The sequence below is a fragment of the Lynx canadensis genome, chromosome E1 (genome assembly GCF_007474595.2).
Source record: "Lynx canadensis isolate LIC74 chromosome E1, mLynCan4.pri.v2, whole genome shotgun sequence".
Classification (NCBI taxonomy): domain Eukaryota; kingdom Metazoa; phylum Chordata; class Mammalia; order Carnivora; family Felidae; genus Lynx; species Lynx canadensis.
This window is the reverse complement of record NC_044316.2, coordinates 19,882,938-19,901,762: the sequence shown is the minus strand read 5'-3', so window position 1 is coordinate 19,901,762 and position 18,825 is coordinate 19,882,938. Positions and strand designations below refer to the sequence as shown.

General features: G+C 36.3%; 1 protein-coding gene across 11 annotated transcripts; it reads right to left on the bottom strand.

Annotated features, from left to right (window-relative positions):
* Nucleotides 1–669: 669 nt before the first annotated feature.
* ZNF207 (zinc finger protein 207) lies at nucleotides 670–18,635 on the bottom strand. Of its 11 annotated transcripts, none has more exons than XM_030294699.1 (13): nucleotides 18,441–18,619; nucleotides 16,932–17,058; nucleotides 12,760–12,898; nucleotides 11,215–11,385; nucleotides 11,014–11,089; nucleotides 10,454–10,501; nucleotides 9,320–9,390; nucleotides 7,374–7,531; nucleotides 6,125–6,217; nucleotides 4,865–5,107; nucleotides 4,102–4,261; nucleotides 3,822–3,968; nucleotides 670–695 (listed from the first exon to the last, which is right to left on the bottom strand). In XM_030294699.1, the coding sequence occupies exons 1-13, from the start codon at nucleotides 18,479–18,481 to the stop codon at nucleotides 685–687; spliced, it is 1,485 nt and encodes a 494-aa protein (XP_030150559.1). In that variant the 5' UTR covers nucleotides 18,482–18,619; the 3' UTR covers nucleotides 670–684. The 11 variants fall into 11 exon arrangements, with proteins under 11 accessions (XP_030150559.1, XP_030150557.1, XP_030150556.1 ...); XM_030294697.1 differs by having other exon boundaries at nucleotides 678–695; nucleotides 3,785–3,968; XM_030294696.1 differs by lacking the exon at nucleotides 670–695 and adding an exon at nucleotides 3,118–3,567 and having other exon boundaries at nucleotides 3,785–3,968.
* Between the last annotated feature and the right edge of the window lie 190 nt (nucleotides 18,636–18,825).

Below are 18,825 nucleotides of genomic sequence, written 5' to 3'. Positions count from 1 at the left end.
ACAGGTCTGTACTACTTTTATTTTATCAATGTGTAGTGTATATGCATACATACCACACACACACACCACCTTCCCACCTTTCACAGGGCTCTACATTAACATTTGCTCTAATGTGGTGAAGTATGAAAATATTAAAAAAAAATCACAAGCATTTCCACATGACCTTTCAACCTTAACGTTCAAAGCATTGACTTTGGGATTAAGAATGCAGATTTCAGTAACCAGTGGCATTTCCAATGATCAAACTTATCCATGAGGTTAAATTTAACAGTTTGGTAAGAAAATGACAAGTTTTTCCTAAAAGTGAAAGTGGAAAATTTGAACGAAACATTTCATGCCTCCAAATCAAAACCGTCAAATTTTGTTAATTTACTGAAGTTCGATATAGCTATACCAGCTTTACTGAGGCTGTTAACACAAAGTAAATTACATATATCAAATATTTTTATTTATGTTTATTAACACCACAGTCAAACGTGAATATTAATATAGAGCCTTCTCTGCCAAAAGAGTATAAAAATCCTAAGTTTAATTAAATTTAGGGGCCTTCACCAAACTTGCTGCAAGTTTGGGGACATAAATATCCAACAGCCATAAAGCTGTGAAAGCCCCTATAAGGAATAAAATAAATCCCACTTGCCTCAGACTGAACAGGGCAACACTGAGACTCAGCCTCAGCCTGTCCTATGGCAGGGCTATAGGAAGAAGAAAATTTTAATTTTAGAAAAACATTACCCAATTAATTTAAAAGACATGCATTAAAAAAAAAATCCCAATGATCAAGCAAGCAAAGGAAAAAAGAGCAGCTTTTTTTTTTAAAAAAGCTATGTCTGCTATAATTCCACTCTGAACCCATACTTATTTTTGTTGGGGATCTCCCCCCAAATAACTAAGTTCAATTAAACTGAGTTTACGCTCAATATATAACTCAATCAGTGGAACAGGAGTACACGAAGAGTATTTTCCCCAATCCTAATGGAAAATGTCTGAGATTATTACTAAAATATAGAAGTACTCAGATTAAATGAGAATTCCAGCAGCCATTCAAAAGTTGATCCTCACCTGCTGGTCTTGTTCTGTCATACAGTTAGGTAAAATCTACACACAATAGAAACTAGTGCCAGACAAAACGTTAAGTCACTTTGTTTTTTTTAAAAAAGGAGGATATAGGAGTGGACGTAAGGGACAGCCAACGTTTGCAGTCCCACTAGTCTTACAACTTCCTAAATTATGGCAATTACAATGCCTGCCTGAATGTAACAAGTCCTAAAGGTTGTCTTCTGTGAGGGCAGATAGTTTACGTCAACTCAACCCCCCTATTACTTAAAAGCAGCGTAAGTCAAAGTTAAGAGTTATTTCAACATGATTTGTTACACTCATGTTTTAACCACACTATGGACCCCAGAAGCAGTTAGGTAAAAGGTATTTTCTAGAAGCTTAATTATGCTGATGCATGCACAAATTACACTATAAATAATACCAAAATGGGCACCACTTGAGCTATATATACCTAACACGACACAGGAAGACGGTGTGCTTTAGTGCCATGCGTAACACTTTGGATTAACTTTTAATTAAAATTCTACCACTTATTTAAAAGTACTGGTATCTTCTCCCTTCAGTCTTCAGAAAGAAACAAACCTTGGCATAAAATATATCATCTTTGCATTAAATGTAAATAAAACTTTATAAAAGTTTTGAAACATTACTAACCCATTTGTATTTTGCTGATAAACCTGTACATGAAATGCTTGAGACGTGGTTTGGGAAAACATTTCCTATTTAATCATTCTAAATTTAATCATGCCCTTTTTACCTTACAAATTTTCAACACAGGTTCTTCTTTGGCAATATGATAAACGTGCTGCCAAATCTAAGAAATATGTATTAATCCCACAACTACTTAGTAGGCAGGTGAGAGAAAAAGTATGGGGCTTCGCTGCTGGCAGACGAACAAATGCATTCTCGGTGATACATGGACGTTGCCTTTTCAAGCTATGAATTTTTGAACCTCAATGGTATCATAAGAAAAAAGCTATAAAACATTTCACTGGAGCAAAATGTGTGACTTAAATTAGCACTCAGCTTTGTAGATATTTGTAGGTTTTGTTTAAATCAATCTCTTCTAGTTGTCACTTAAATACAGACTCTTATGATGATTAAAACAGTTTTCAACATCTTCCTACAAGGTTAAAACTTTTTTTCAAAGACAAAAACTCTGATTTCGGGTCATATCTATACCTTCACATATAGGTTATAAAGACTTATCACCATTTTAAGTCTTAACTTTAGGTTGAGAAAAACTCAACTTGAGTTCATCATATTAATAATTATGCTTTGTACAGATCACTTGATACTTTAAATAACCACGAAACTGCCCTGCAAAAGATTTTTAAAAATGGATGCCAAAAAGTCAACAAGAGGTATTACTGTATGAGACGTGCAATACAAGATATGAATAGCAGTCACCTCTACAAAAAAGTTCTTCACAGGACATAGTAACATTCAAATTTCCAAGATGAAAAGGTTAATAGGGAAGCCATTTAGGCTAAATAACAGAAGATAACCATCTAATCAAAGAAATAATGTAATTTTCCAGGAACATAATAAAAAATTTTATATCCATCTGTTAAGCATCCTAACGGAGGCACATTTAGATTATTTGGCATTACATTTAGAAAAGATTCCAATCCATTAACAGTAAAAAACAAAACAAAACAAAACAAAAAACACAAAAAACTCTTACTGCATGCACCTAAGCTTCTAGAAGTTTGCACCTGAAAAGCTTCTGAGGTCCACGCAGTACTGCAGTCTCAAAAATAATCAGAAGGAAATGAATGGGTCTGGCACTAGGCTCTAAACCTCATCAGCAGGAAAGAGGGCACACTAAAGTTACGTTTTAAATATCTAGGACATCTAACATGTAGTGACACCAAGGGCATGGAAAGGTGACACAATATAAAGATTTCATACTCACTATGTAATGGCTCATATGTAACTAAGTTTTTCTGTCAACTTAAGCACTAACATACAAGTCTATACATACTGTCCAGTTTAAAACATGCAGCTAAGGAACAACCTACAATTCAAAGACAGAATCCAATGATGTATCAAAACTGTATTGGTAACTATGAATTTTATTTTGTGGACATCTACTGTGGCATGCATCTGTACAAACCTTTCAGGCAGTGGTCCACAGCTGGGTTATGAATAAAAAGGCATAAGTTTTTCTCTCATTTTATTACAATGAAGTTTAACAGTACAGAAAAGTCACATGACCTTGGTGGGTCAGATTTCTTAAACCCTGCAACATGAGGAACTCTAAATACATTAAATATTGTTATACATTCAGACTTCCAATGTACAGGTCTCGGAAACAGTTACAGCCCTCACCAAGCTAGGTTGGGGACATGAAGTCCAACAGCATCTGAAATGCTGTGAAGGCATAACTTTACAAATAGCAATGTAAGCTTACAGAACTTGCCTTTATTAAGGTGGTATGTTCATGTAATTCCAGCGCCTTCACAATATAACGAACCAAATTTACTATACTTCACTTCTAAAAACCTAGATGAAACATGAAAAAGAAGCCATACAGTATAAATTGCAACTTCAGGAAAAGTTCCTGCTTTATTATTCCAAATAATTTTTCCCATGTAAAATAAATGTCCAATAGTTCCTGGTATGTGGGAAGATAATGTTTGTTAAAGTCACAATGAAGCCTTATTGACGGAAGCTTGGCTATATAAACAGCACAAGTTGAGAAAAGGTTTAATCTCCAAACCTATTAGATTGGATGAAGTAAGATCAGTAACGGCCACCTTGCGACATTACAGGAGGTCTCATTCCCATCGGAGGTCGAGGAGGCCCACCTTGGTAAGGGGGTACCATTGGCGGTCCCTGCCCATACGGTGGCATAGCACCAGGAAGGTAACCTGGCATGCCTTGATGATGACCACCATACTGACCTAAAAAACACATTTAAAACACAAAAAATAGATTGAGTTGGTCTGTGCACTGTACTTTTAAATGCAATGTATTTTGAAGATAAATTTATGTGTATACTCAGAAAATCCACTAAATAAACATAAAAAGAAATACCATGAGGTGGCATTGGGGGTCTCATTCCTTGTTGCTGTGGGATGCCTGGCTGTGGTGGCATCATACCTCCAATAGGTCCAACTGGTGGATTACCAATGGGAGCCTGTCCTGGTCGAGGAAGATTACGTTGGTATTTAGGTAACTGTGCCCTTCTCTCTTCCTATGAATAAAAATGAACACAATGTTAAACACTTGAATGCAGAGAGAATCATTAAGCATAAAAGGCAAACATCTAAAATCTTACACAGTAACCTTTAACAAATGTACCCTTGTCAACCATTACTTTCGCTCCACAAACCAGACTGACTACTTAAAATCTCAATGCCTCAAGAAAACCTCACCTATTTTCATATTTGAAGAATGGCTAATAACTTTCCAGGAAATATACACCTGCCTCAGCAAGAAAGGGTCTAGTGAGAAAGGTAGGTAAAGTTTCAAAGGATCTGTAGATTCTACCTCTCACACTTGTTTAATTTACAAATTTATGTTAACTAATATGATTTTTGACAGCAAGAACCCAAATTAGTGTCTTCTTTAAGAAACAGTCTGGGAGTAGGAGGAGTGTGTCTAAAATCAAAACACACACACACATGCAATATTTATTCTGTGGTTCTTAGAAATCAGAATGATAAAAACCACAGCGTAAGCATTAAATCAGATTATAAGACCATCAGTGTACAAATTAACACTTCTCAAGAGGAGGATGAGATGCTACAACAGTATTCAAATTATGCTAGTAAAAACCTGTATGTGAAAAACTTACCAGTGATATATCCTCATCTGGATGGATCAACTTACTGGTTGCACTGGTTGTTGTAAGTGTAGCAGGCTTACTTGTTATTGAAGCTGCTGGTTTAGCTGCAGTGCTATTTGTTGTACTAGTGGTTGAAGCTGTAGACTGTGTATAAGCAGGGAATGTAGGCTTTGGGGGTTCTGTAGTTGTTGCAGGGGTACTATTTAAAGGCTTGAAATCTGTACCAACAGGTCCTTGGACAGCTGCCTGAGCCTGTAAAACACAATCTTTCATTAACGAAACTTCAAAACCCAAAAGTGAGTATATCTACTATAATTAACCTAAAAGTGAGACACCAACATTCGATAAAGGACCAAACTTTAAATGAAATTAAAACAAAGTTAACATGATAAAAATTCCACAAAAATCAAGATAATATGTAAGAATATCTAAAGATGCTGGGTCAAAGTCACATCCAAAACTCAGCAGCAGAAATAAAGACTGCATATGTAACTTCTAAGAGTTTATCTACCTTCTCACCAAAGTTTATTTGCTTTACAAAGCTGTGTATTTATTTCAGGCTGATGAAACACACTGTATCACAATAGTATGCTCTATTGTTACTATTCTAAATTAGTTGTTTAATCAATCTACCAAGCAGTTCAAAACAAAAAAGTTCAGAAATTACAGAATACAAATGCTTGGATAAATTTCAATTACCAAGCATAACATAAACTGCATCAGTGATGACATATTAAAAAATGTCCTTCACAAATTTTCTTTATATAGATAATACAATGTCCTCCCACTTAACAACGGCTAGATGATTATCATGGACAAAAGGGTTTAGTAGGAACTTTTAAACATAAAGTTACCAGTAGTAAATAGGTTACTTTTCAAAATACCAAACAACTGAAATAGGAAGAGTAGGCCAACTTTTAGAACCAAACGCAGAGTACTAAATTTCCTTACATTGTATGTGATGCATTAGATTAAACAGCATAAATCAAAAAAGCTTAATCATGCATCAGGCTAACCATTGGCCACTATAATGCATTTACTGCTTACATGCTTTTAACCCTTTAGAACCATAGGAGTTTGGGGTACATTTTTTTCTACTGGTACGAGTTCAAATTTTCAAATACCATTGATTTTTATACCATTAACTTTACTTAAAAAAAAAATTAAACATAGTATATTTTTCAGAAAAGATTTAGTTTTAAAGTAGGGTCCAAAGGGTTAAGTTTATAAAGCCATTTTAACAATTTTAAACTGCAACTTCCTGCGTACTTGTGCTGTGCTAGGAAACAGAGCTTTAGAAGATGCAGACAGACTTTCTGAATTGGATGAAGCTGTACTTGAGCTTGTTACAGGTGTCCCCATCTGTAGCATAAAAGAAAGGAAACAATGAAAAGTCTCCAAACAAATGGGTGAAAATAAGCCATGTGGTAGACTTTTTTTAGTATAGATTGCATTTTTATAAATGCAAAATATAATGCAATCAAATCAGATTTATTTTAAGAGGCAGGCAGTTAATGCATTTACAATAAACAAAGTGACAGTATGAGCCTCATAAAATTTTTTAAATTCTACACCAATAAACCTAGTTATTAACCAGTTTCTTTTCTAAAACTGGATGTGTTTTGCACTGTGATATTTCAAAAATGATACCTTCAACTGAGACTAAAGATGCATTACTGACACTTCAATCTAATTGAATGATTTTTGCTAAAAGTTTGACATCTCTCAATAAACAAAATCCCCACCCACCTCAAAAACGTAGTTAATGTGTTTAAAAGGGACTTAAAAAGTAGTACTTTTAACTTAGCAACTACAAACAAAAAAACTGAGAAAAGAAAACCTCTATGGGATAACGTTAAAGTGAAAAGAAAAAAACAAGAACATACATCCCGACCTTAATTCTGAATGGATTACATCTGCTTAATTTTGAATACAACTTGGGGGAAAAGCCCAAAAGTAACCACCATTATACAGTTACTATATATAACAAAAGCATCTTTAGCTTCTGAGTTCTGAACATAGACAAGGTCAGTAGGAAAGAGAAGTCTAACTAGGTCAAACGATGCCTTCCTGCAAAAGTGCAGCATTGTGTTTCGTCATTGTTCTACATTAAAGAGTGCAACGAATGATTTGCTAAGGTCTTAGGATTTTCACCTTTGCCTTTGATTTCATTCCATTCATAGTTCAAGATGTGAAGGAGGACCTCTAAACACTATTATGTATTTAAGTCCCCAGAAATTAAACTTTCATTTCTAACTAAAGCTAAGAATGACCAGAATTCACAGCTATGAAAACAAAAAACATACTACACTATTGGGCTCCAGCCAATCTTTTTTGACTAGAAGAAATCAATGTGTGCAAACATGGAAGAGAGTAGGACACTTCTTTGTATTTAATAAATTGTATGAAAATGATTATCAACAAAAAATTGACCTATGACGATTTAAAGGATTTCTATAAACAACTACAACTTTACCTTTAAATACAAGTGCACTCCTTTTCAGAAATTTCACCTTACCTGTCCAGCACTGGGGAAAAGAGGCTTAGTAACTGGAGGCTGTGGAGCAGGAACTGTTGCTGTCGGTGCAGGTGGTCTATTAAGAATGCCTGGCGCTGAAACAGCCTGTGCTTGAGTCATTGGAGGAATTCCTGGACGGGGAACAGGAGGGGGCATACCTGTAAAGACGAAATATTGGAGAAAGGGAGCTGTTGAAACTTTTAATTCAGAAAAAGTATTTTTCCAAGGCTTTCTTGTTAAAATATACCATGTTAAAAAACAATTCTACACTACAAAGTTACTGATGAACTGCTCAATTCAATGAAGTCCAAATATCTTAGGCATTTGTTCCTTGGAACAATCTTGCCTCAACCTTTCTATTCCTTTGTATCTCTTCAGAATTTTGGAAAGTGAAAGACACTAGAGACTCCTTGTATAGGAAAAGTAGAAAGTAAGTTACTAATCTTCCTGATTTAGCAAACCTTGTGAAACACGTAAGAGAACTGTTACAATCATCCAACAGCTGGATGTTCTCTAAACTCAAATTCAATTCAAATTATTGTAAAAACTTTTGATAGGTCATATACCCATACATTTTTTTTCAGGAAACTTATTCTTGCAAACACTTTAAAAGATTTTTAAGTCATCTCTAAACCCAACATGGGGCTCAAAATTACAACCCTGAGGTGAAAAGTCACATGCTCTACTGACTGAGCCAGCCAGGCACTCCTCCTTTAAAGCAGTTCAAGTAAATTTTCCTAAAAATCCATTACTAGTACGTTCTTCAAAGTTCCTAAACATAACTTAAAAACTTTTACTAACTTCACATTATCAACTGAACATTGGTTATTATTCTACATTCCTTTAAATGCCTAAAATTCTCTCAGAACACATGTGGAGCTATTGCCTATAAATTAATGCCTGTCCTGGCAATGATGCACATTTTGCCGCTGCCTCATTTATCCTGTTACTTTTACGTCAACTATCACTTGAATGCTTCTTAATCTGCTATGGACTGCACACCAAACTTGCTAGGATTACATACAAAAAAAAGGCAACCAACTGAGAAAGCCTCATGAAGGCCTGTGTGGCACACCTACTTGGCTAATGAAATTTGGTTCCCCACATTATAGGAATAGAGTCAAGATAGTTCTTAACACAGGCTCCGTTTCAGCCAAAGGGTCCATTAGCCCTGTTTCTGGTCAACTGTAAGAGGCTAAGGAGCTTCTGGGAGAGTTATTTTGCTGCCTAATGACAAAAAGGTGGGGTGCCTGGGTGGCTCAGTCAGTTTAGCATTCGACTCTTGATTTCGGCTCATATCATCTCACAGGCATGTGATGGAGCCCTACATCAAGCTCTGTGCAGACAGTGCAGAGCCTGCTTGGGCTTTTCTCTCCCTCTCTCCCTGTCCCTTCCTGGCTTATGTGTGCACACGTGCACTCTCTCTCAAAATAAATAAACTTAAAACAAGAGCCCACTGCTGTTGACACCCTTTCTTGCCTGAGTTATCTTGTAACAACTGAGCAACATGTCCCAGGGAGAAAAGCTCAAGTGCAAAGGAGAAAATTTTAAACACATGGGTTCTTGAGATCCCCAGCCACTGAATCTACCACTTTTCATTGAGGGAGGCCATAAATGCCTACATTGTGTAATACAGTTTGTTACGGTTCCCTATTATTTTGTAAGACTCTCCGTTACTTATCTAAAAAATTCCTAACAAATAAAACCCCTTTTAGGTATATGAGCTTTGGTGCATAGGTTCTGTGACTCATTTCTGATTGCTTTGAAACCTGTTTACTATTTCAAAACTCAAAAAAAAAAGGATCCATTCTAACACTTGTCCAATTTAAAAAAGAACTAAATTTTAATATTAAAATTGCACCAATGTCCACAAACCTACTGTCCACAATACCTAAGAATAAAGCATGCCAGTCCTAGTAAAAAGGTTATTGTCTAATGTTTCATACCTGGTGGCATACCAGGCATCAGAGGTGGTATTCCTGGTCCAGGTGGCATCATTCCACCCATTGGCATCATTCTATTAGAAAGCAAATTTCAAGAAACAAACCAAGTTAATCAACAGTATAAACTATTAGAAAACATTTTGGCTAAAGCCTGAAACAATAGATAAAAGACTTGAATTTGACCCCTAATATTGAAAATCAAGCTGAAAGAACACACAACACTAGAACAATTCTATCAAAGTAAGTCTTCTAAAAACCATCAAACCTCTTGGGTTTATCAGTAAAGTAAGGGGGAAAAACCAGTCTCTCTTACAAAACATTTTCATACATTTAAGGTCACTATGAACAATTATACCCTCAATACAGACAAGAGGCCTCATCTAAAATATGTGTAATTGGAAATCATAATCACCTTTGGTCTCATTTGGAAAATACCCATACAGAATATAAATAAAAAAGAAAAATTAACTTAGAGTCATTATATCTTTCAAAAAGAAAATATTGAATATACACTGTGGAGTAAAGATTCTTGGGAGGAGGGTTACAAAAAAACTACCACCAAAATTAATGACAGTCAAAAGTAACCTCACACAATTGCCTAATTTCTAACAGCCACCTAACACTAAACCATGACTAAAGACATAACCCATATTTATTTTCCTTCCCCTAAAAGAGCTCACCTTCAAATACCAGTGTCCATTCACTTAAAACATTTACAAGTTTGTGAATTCTTAATTGAGGACTTTATTAGAAAATTAACTTCTATATATAGATTTCATTACAAGAAAACCGAATTACCTTCTATAATAACGCATGTTAATTTGGCAAAAGAGTATCTATTCTTTCTTAAATATCAACACTTTTTACTAAATTCCATTACTTTAGCAGTCTGGCGAAAAACAGCTGCACGTTTAGAAAATGCTTTATTTATATGGGTCTATTTATTACTAGTTCCTCACAAATGTCTTTTTTTTTCCCCTCCATTAAGACTTGTGTCAACCAGCTTGCACATTCTAGAAGTTTTAGTGAGGAAGGTTAGAAAATTTCTGAAGTCAACTGAATAGATACCATTAAACACACAAAAAAAATGACATTATGATTATACCTCCTGAATTACATTATGAATGAGATGCTTACATGTTTTCACCGCAAAATGACTGGGTGTATTTTCTCTGATGATGCAATCTGTGAAAATGTATGACAAAATCAAAATCTAACTGTGATTTTCAAAATACAGTGGGAAAGTGTATTGTATACCTCTCACATCCAACAATTTTTTAAGTAAAAGTGATAGGCACGAGCACCTCATATTCATTTTAGTTCTTGATGATTTGACAAATAAATCATTTACAGAGTTTGCTTCTTGTCACAACTACAAAGTGTCATGGATAGTTCTGAATCTCAGAAACACAAATCTACAACCAACTACTTTAATTACATCAGAGGCAATTGAAGTAGATGGCTGCCTACACACATCCTAAAACCCAAAAATCTATTCTCTTCAGAGGCAAATTTATATTCCTTAAGTTTATTGGTAGACCCCTTTTTAGACAAGTTTAAGTTTAGGGAGCCCATACCTTTAAGAAAAAAAAAAAAAAAGAAAAAAGGCAAAGTAACATTTTACAATTCATGTAACACCCAAGTTGAAAAGATTATTACTAGGCACAAGCCCACAAGTCAATTAAAAGTTTTCTTACCCAGGTGGCATGCCTGGCATAACTGGTGGCATTCCTGGCATCAGAGGAGGAACACCCGGCATTAATGGAGGTATGCCTATAAATAAAAATTTCACCAACAAAAAAGTCACAAATATTAAAGGGTTAAGAGAAAAATTTTAATACTTCTATACCATATCAACAAAGTCCTAAGAATGTTAAATCGTAACCCTTATGTGATACCTGGAGGCATTCCTGGTGCTCCCGGGACTGGTGGCAGTCCTGGCTGTGCCATTGGGGGGATATAACCTTGCTGAGGTTGAACAGGCTGTGGCTGAAATGAAGTTGAAGCTGCAGAGTCATCATCATCATATTCATCAGAATCATCTTGTTGCTTCTTTTTTTGACTCTCTGCTAACAAAAGTTTTAATTAATTTTTCCCAAGAAGTAAAAAAAAAAAAAAAAAAAAAAAAAACTAAGCAAGCTTAAGACATTCAACATCAAAAAAAGTTATTTCACTGTAATTAGCTCATGAGATTTTTCTTGCAAAGAAATTCAGTCAATATTATTCTTTTTACTCTTCAAATGTGTTTTCAATCTCTATTAAGCAAGAAGGTTAACATCCTTTCCCTATTCTGACAGGTAAAAAATAATTTTCCTACGGGGCACCTGGGTGGCTTAGTTAAGCATACAACTTCAGCTCAGGTCATAATCTTGGAGTTCGGGAGATCGAGCCCCACAATGAGCTCCATGCTCATGGTGCAGAGCCTGCTTGAAATTCTCTCTTGTCCCTCCTCCCATACCCCTCCCCGGCTTGTGCTCTCTTTCTCAAAAGAAGTAAACTTTAAATAATTTTCCTCATTTTTTTTTTGAAAAACAAAAACAAAACAGCTTTCTATTCCATCTCAAAAGGTAAACTATGACAAAGAGGTCTGACCTTTCTACAATGCTTTCGAAAACAAAAACTTTCAGGGCACTTGGCTTGCTCAGTCAATAGAGCATTTAACTCTTGATCTCAGGGCTACGAGTTCAAGCTTTACGTTGGGTGTAGAGCTTACTTTAAAAAAATTTTTTTTTCATAATTGATAACTTCTACCATCTGGATAATAAGTGATTGTAAATTCCAAGTCAAGTAACAGCATTACCAAAAAATTTACTATTAGTGGTTATATAATCAAATCAAAACAAGCTACCTTCATTTTCAGAAACCTCAACACTTGCTAATTCCACTTAGAATGCAGTTATGAACAAAACTATATTATAATAAAGTGTTTGGAATAATCCATGTGATATTACATATATACAAATCAAATATACAACTTCAAACATTAAGACATAAGAAACAATAAAACTCAGGATGCTTGGGGTGCTTAGTCGGCTGAACGTCTGAATCTTGATTTTGGCTCAGAACATGATCTCAGTTTCATGGATTCGAGCCACACATGGGGCTCTGTGCTGACAGCATGCAACCTGCTAAGGATTCCCTCTCTTCCCCGACCCCACTTGTGTTGTCTCCATTGTTCTCAAAATAAACTTGAAAAAAATAGTGTTGGTGGCTAAGTCAGTTAAGCATCTCTTGATTTCAACTCAGACCATCATCTCAGTTATTGAGTTCTCTCTGCCACTCCCCCACTCACGCACATGCTTGCTCTCTCAAATAAGTATTAAAAAAAACCCTCAAAATTGGAATTTTGAATAACATCCACTATTAAATTTATACCTCAAAGTAGTAGTAATACTCTCATTAGTGAAGCTGTGTTAAGAAAAAGCACACATCTTAAGGTTTACCCTGCGTTTTCTGTTCAAGAAGTCGTCTTCTTTCATCCATGTCTTTTTCTGGAATACCTTCCATACCATATATTTCCAATTCTATGTCTGTTCTCCCAGGTATTGCATTTGGTACAGCATCTATTGTCTCTTTATGCACCTAACATTAAAACAAACTTCCATTAGATAAAGTGTCTCATAAAGTCCTTTAAGAGCAATCTGAAATTACTCAGAGAACACTTAGTATAATCATTAAGAATAACTTGTTCTGTGGTGAGACTATCTGGATTCAATCCCCAGTTTTGTTGCTTACTTACTAGGTATGTGAGACTACGCAAATCCTCTGATTTAAGATTATCCAACCTATATACACTACCTAACATCTAGCATCATTTTTAGGAATAAATGCATTAAATCATACAATTTATATAATTATGTAAGTAAATATATAAAACTATTTAATACCTGTTACGTTACAGGTATTAAATTATATATGTTAAATAAAACATAGTGAATACAGAAAGCATTTGGCAGGATGTCTAACACATAGTAAGGACTCAATAAACATTGTTTACCATGTAATCTGGCTTGTTTGAATTATCAGCAATGAACCAGCAGTCCCACTCAAATGAGAGAAGGTTCAAGTCTGACTTAAGCACAGTTTATGAAAGTTCTTACTATATGAAGAATTAACATAAAATTTCCAAGATTGATCTTGAGACAAGCTGGTAGTTACAAATTGCAAAAGTGGCACTTATAATTAGCATATCCAGAACTAATGCGTTACCTGAGGCACTTAACACTGCCACAGCAGTGATCCTGTCATTACACTAAATTTGACAGATTACAAAGAGAAAGAGATTTTATTATAAAACACTGGAAACCTACGATTTTTTTTACTAATGGTTTTTGCTAGATCAAATGTTTCTAACCCTCAAACATGGGTAACTTCTGCCAATATGGTAAAATTCCTGTCAGTCTTGGTTTCTTCAGCAACTTGCCTTAACTTAGGCTAAAAAAATGTCAAAGTATTTTGCCTAGACTATCAGCATCACCTGAAAGCTCATTACAAATGCAAATTCTCAGAGGCCTCCCACCCCCTCCACCAGAAACTCTTGGTTAAGACTAGCAATTTGTTTTAACATGCCCTGCAGGTGATCCTGAGGCATGCCCAAGCTTGAGAACCACTGCTTTGGGGGACATATTTGTCTCATACTCAATTTCTCTTTCCTCCCAAAACATTTTCATGCAAGAACAGAAAAGTAAAGAAAACTAAGTGTTTTCTTCTTAAGACATATATCTCAAAGACTTTAAACAGAGACATGCAAATCAAATTCAGAATTATCTTAATTTTTGATTGATCTTTAACCATTGTTCCTTACTGTGATTAAAAGATCCATGAACAAAGCTTCTCAACAAGGGACTTAATCACACCGGTTTTTTGGCATGTTACTGTGCTTGACAAATGCTGATGAAGGAACTCCTATGTTCCTCAAAGTAATAAAATTGTATTCATACACATTAACTATTCTGTTATATTTCTAAATGATAAGGGCAAGAATATACTAATCAAAAGCTATTGGAAAGAGAAGAAAAATAACATGATTTACTTAACTACCTCACAATATCCTAGCCAGAATTAGACTTCTTACAACCTTGCCTAGTAGAAATAATGATGATCTTGGTTGAAAAGATAGGTGGAGCAAGCACTGATGTGAACCATCTAAATTACTAACGTCCTAAGTTTATCATCTATAAAATTGGAGGATGTGTCTGATTTAACTGCCAGGCCCATTTCACAGGTTGCTGTGAAATTACACTAAAACCATAAAAAAAAAAAGCACTTGGTCAATCAACAATGTCACTAAAATAGTTTCTCAACTGATCTCCTTCCAGTTCCATTCCATTTCTCTGTTCTTCTCTATAGTACAACTTCTTGAAACAGTGCCTCTACTTTCTCATTTTCTCTTGAGAGTACTCCAATTAGGCTTTCATCCTCATCACTCTAGGAAATCACTCTTGGCAAGTGACCAATGACCTCCACTTTGATTAAATCCAATCTCTGTCCTCATCTTCCTAGACCTACCACCAGCATTTCACTGTTAAGTAACTCCTTTAATCATCTCATTTGGTTTCCAGGGCACTACTCTCTTGGATTTCCTACCTTTTCAATGTCCTTGAATGGTTTCTTTTAATCTTCTAACCGTTAAGTGCTGTGAGTGGCCCAAGCTGGAGTCCCTGCACCTATTCTAGATCTATATTCTACTCTCTAATAGGAAACGACATCTAGTATCATGGATTAAAATAGCTATGCTCACCACAGCATCCTTCCAAATTTCTACCTCCAGCTCCAACCTCTCTGAAGTCCAGGCTTACAGATACAATTGTTTATATGACATTTCCAACTGGATAGTCAACAGACCTGTCTCAAAATTAACAACACAACACAATCGTGACATCCTCATCTCTAAGCCTAGTCTTCCTGCAGCTTTCAACATTTTAGTATACGATAACTCATTTCTCACAGTCCTCAGGCCAAAAACCTTCAGATCAATCTGCAACTCCTCACTTTCTTATACTCTGCATCTAAATCTATCAGCAAATTCTGGTCTCTGTCACCATCACCTCTTGCCTGGAATACTCCAGTCATCCTAAGTGTTCTCACTGCATTCTGCAGTCTGTCTATTTGCAACTCTATAGCCAGGAGAATCCTTATTTCAAAAAAAAAAAAGAAAAAGAAAAGGTACCAGAATATGCTACACCTCTCTCTATTCAACCTTGCATTTCATTCAGAATGAAATAAAATGGCCTATAATAAGTAAACCCTTCTACATAAAGCACATTGCTCCCCTTTCTTTTTCAATATAGAAGAATGCTCCTGTATGTCAGGGTCTTTCATTTGCTGTTCTCTGGAAGCTCTCTCTCATTTCCGTTCAGATCTGTTCAGATGTCAGCTTCTCATTCAGGTCTTTCCTATCTTGTGGCCCTACCTATGCCTCTTACCTAGTTTTAGCTTTCTCTATCACTTATCGTGAAAAGGCAAACTAAATACTGCAGTGTTTTCTTCCACAATATAAATCTAAACTCCATGATGGTGACTGTTTCCTTCACTGCTGTACACCTAGTGCCTAAAACACTTGTCTTAACACAATGCTGTTTCACAGAAATTTTTTGTGATAAATTGTAATATTCTTTCTGTATCAGTACTATCCAATACAAGTCATCCACCAGCCACATGTGACTGAGCATTGGAAATGTGGTTACAATGTGGAGAAATTAAATTTTTAATTTTTAAATTTTCTTTTAAGTAGTCACATGTAACTAGTGATTGCCACAGTGGAAAGTTATGGGTCGAGCACATAGCAGGCCCTAAAATATTTCTGAATGGGTATTAAGTTATTATTACAGTGACATAACTGAAGAGGATCTATATAAACTTGTTTTTTTAAATAAACTTATTTTTTAACTAGGGGAAACAACATCTTATTTTAATTTACCTCCCCGCCTCCTACCAACAGTAGTTTCCAATAAATAGGGATTTGCTCATCTCATCTCTCTCTAGGGTCCAATTAGGCAAAAATTCAGGTAGCACCAGGACTGGCCAAAGTAGAAGAAATAATGTTGAACAAGACATAAAGGCACTTACTAGATCCTTAAAAACATAAATTGCAAAGCTCTCCCTACCTAAGTAGTGAAAAGCTCAAGAAACCCAGACATCATTAAATGAAACACATTACCTTTCCAAAAGAGGTCCAAGGAATAATAACTGAAGTAAGCCTATCCTCAGGCAAGAAATTGTAACAAATCCTTCAATGGCAGAGAGTAATGGTAGCTAATTATGTATTATTCTCATGGGATTAGAACTGGTCAGACCACAAAATTTAAATCACTGATCTTTGTTCTCTAACTCAAGTCACTGAGGAGATACTCTGGGACCTCAACTTGTTCCCAGTCTAAAATAAAAAATATTATTAATAACTTAAAGATAAACACTATGAACATAAGTTTTCTTCAAACATAAAAAAAAAATCAATTATTTAACTTAATGGCCAAAAAACAGTTTTTTTTTTTAAGCTGACTGACCATATCTAATCTTTCACAATAAACAAAACCCTACAACTGTTAAAATAATTTCTTTTCATGTTGTTTCCACACAAGGGGTTAAAAGTTAAAGACAGAAAAAAAATCCTTACCTGCATGCAATGAATAGCTAAGCCAGGTCCTGTGTACAATTTCTTATGACATATATGGCATTTAAAATGTTTTGCTTTTTGGTGCTGTATAAGGATCTTCTCATCATCAAAATCTCTATTACAATACCTGATCAATATTGTTAAGGTACAAAAATAGCACAAAATGACACTACCTATTAAAAAAACCTGTCATATTACGAGACTAGGAAGAGGAACATTAAAACATGAGAGCAGTTAAAACCAAGAAGGTACTTTATGCCCATAATCTCTCACCATCTCTAAACGAACACATCTCAGTAATCAGCAAGATTACTGTAAAATCCCCGTATTTTACAAAGATTGGGTAAAATAACTTCTGTTCAATATTCAAAATTTACAAATGCACGCTGTGGACTGGACAGTTCAATGTCAAAAAATCCCCAAGTTTATGTCAAGAATGGATTTCAAAACAGAACTCATTAACTAGAAAACAAAATAATCAAAATGTTAAAAATCTACCTAACATATGGAATTTAGGAATATTTATTTTATTTAGATCCAAGAATAAACTCACAGTAAGAATGACACAATTTCGTATGAATAATCCACAAAGTTGTTTGCAACTTCTTACGAATATGTTGCCATGGCATGTATCTAAACTCACAGATAAGTTACATTAATAAAACTGAGAAATTTTCTCTCACTGGGCAGACTTTCCTAAAAGCTCATTAAAGAAATTCGTGACCGTTTTTCAACCATTATATAAACAAATGCAGTTCCGTAACCGTTTTTAGGTACGAGACAGAAGTAAATCAATTTTAACGTAAACGGTATTAGCCCTTCCCGAAAAAAGTATTAAAAAGACGCCACGTTTTACTAAAAAATAAAAAGCATTTTTTTTTCAGTCTTACGAAGCTGGGTGATAGACACAAGAAACTCCACCCTTTACGCTTCTTGAAGATTAAGGCGCCAGCGGGTGAGACGCGGAAGCTAGTTCTCCCCCACCCCACTCCACCCCCGGCCAAAAAAAAAAAAAAAGAAAGAAAGAAACCATGGTTGACTAACACAAGCCTTCCCTAAACCACCGATTCCCCAATTAAACGGAAAAAGTGGGTGACACACTCCGGAAGCTCTCCCCTAATCCTCCAGAGTCAATCAGCGTATTATACTCGAAGAAAGTCCCTTTGTTGAATCGTCACCAAAACAACAGAATGTGGCAGAATATCCTTAGGGGACACTGTCCTTGGTGGAGGGGTCCAAGCCGCCTCCCAGTGGTTAGGTCAACGCTCGCACCGAAGCAAGAACCTCCTGAGTCACGGAGTCCCACGATCCACAACTGCCAGAGCCTCTCGCCCTAGGGAATTCAGTTCCCACGAAACCTTCCCAGATCCGGCTCCAGCCACCAAGCCACCCACCTCGAGGCCTACATCCCAGACACTCTCAGCCACAGGCCAAAGCAAGGCCTCCCAGTCCCAGTCACCACCAACCGGCGCCCCCGCTCGGCCTCGACTTCAAACCCACAAAGGATACCAGCACCACGGCTTCAGCTGCTTCTTCTTCTTGCGACCCATAACTGCGCTCTACCGACAAAGTGAAAGGGGGGGAAAACTAACAGGAAAAACGAGGCAAAAATCGCTCACTCTTCCGACCCAACGGCCACCACCGCGTCCCACAGGAAACAGACACAAAATGGCCGACGCCCTCGTTCGCCGCTCTGCTCCCGTCAGGCACTGCGGCCGGAGGCGGAGCCAGGCAGGGAAGGGTCACATGACGCAGACCTCCTCCCTGAGTGGGTGGAGACTCGTGGCGGCTGACGGGCGGCCGCCATCTTGTCCGTTTAAGGTGTCCCGGCCCTGTTTGCTTGCGTTGGCTGATTCCTCCGGTTTCCTTTGTGAGGGAGCTGGCGGCCGAGGTG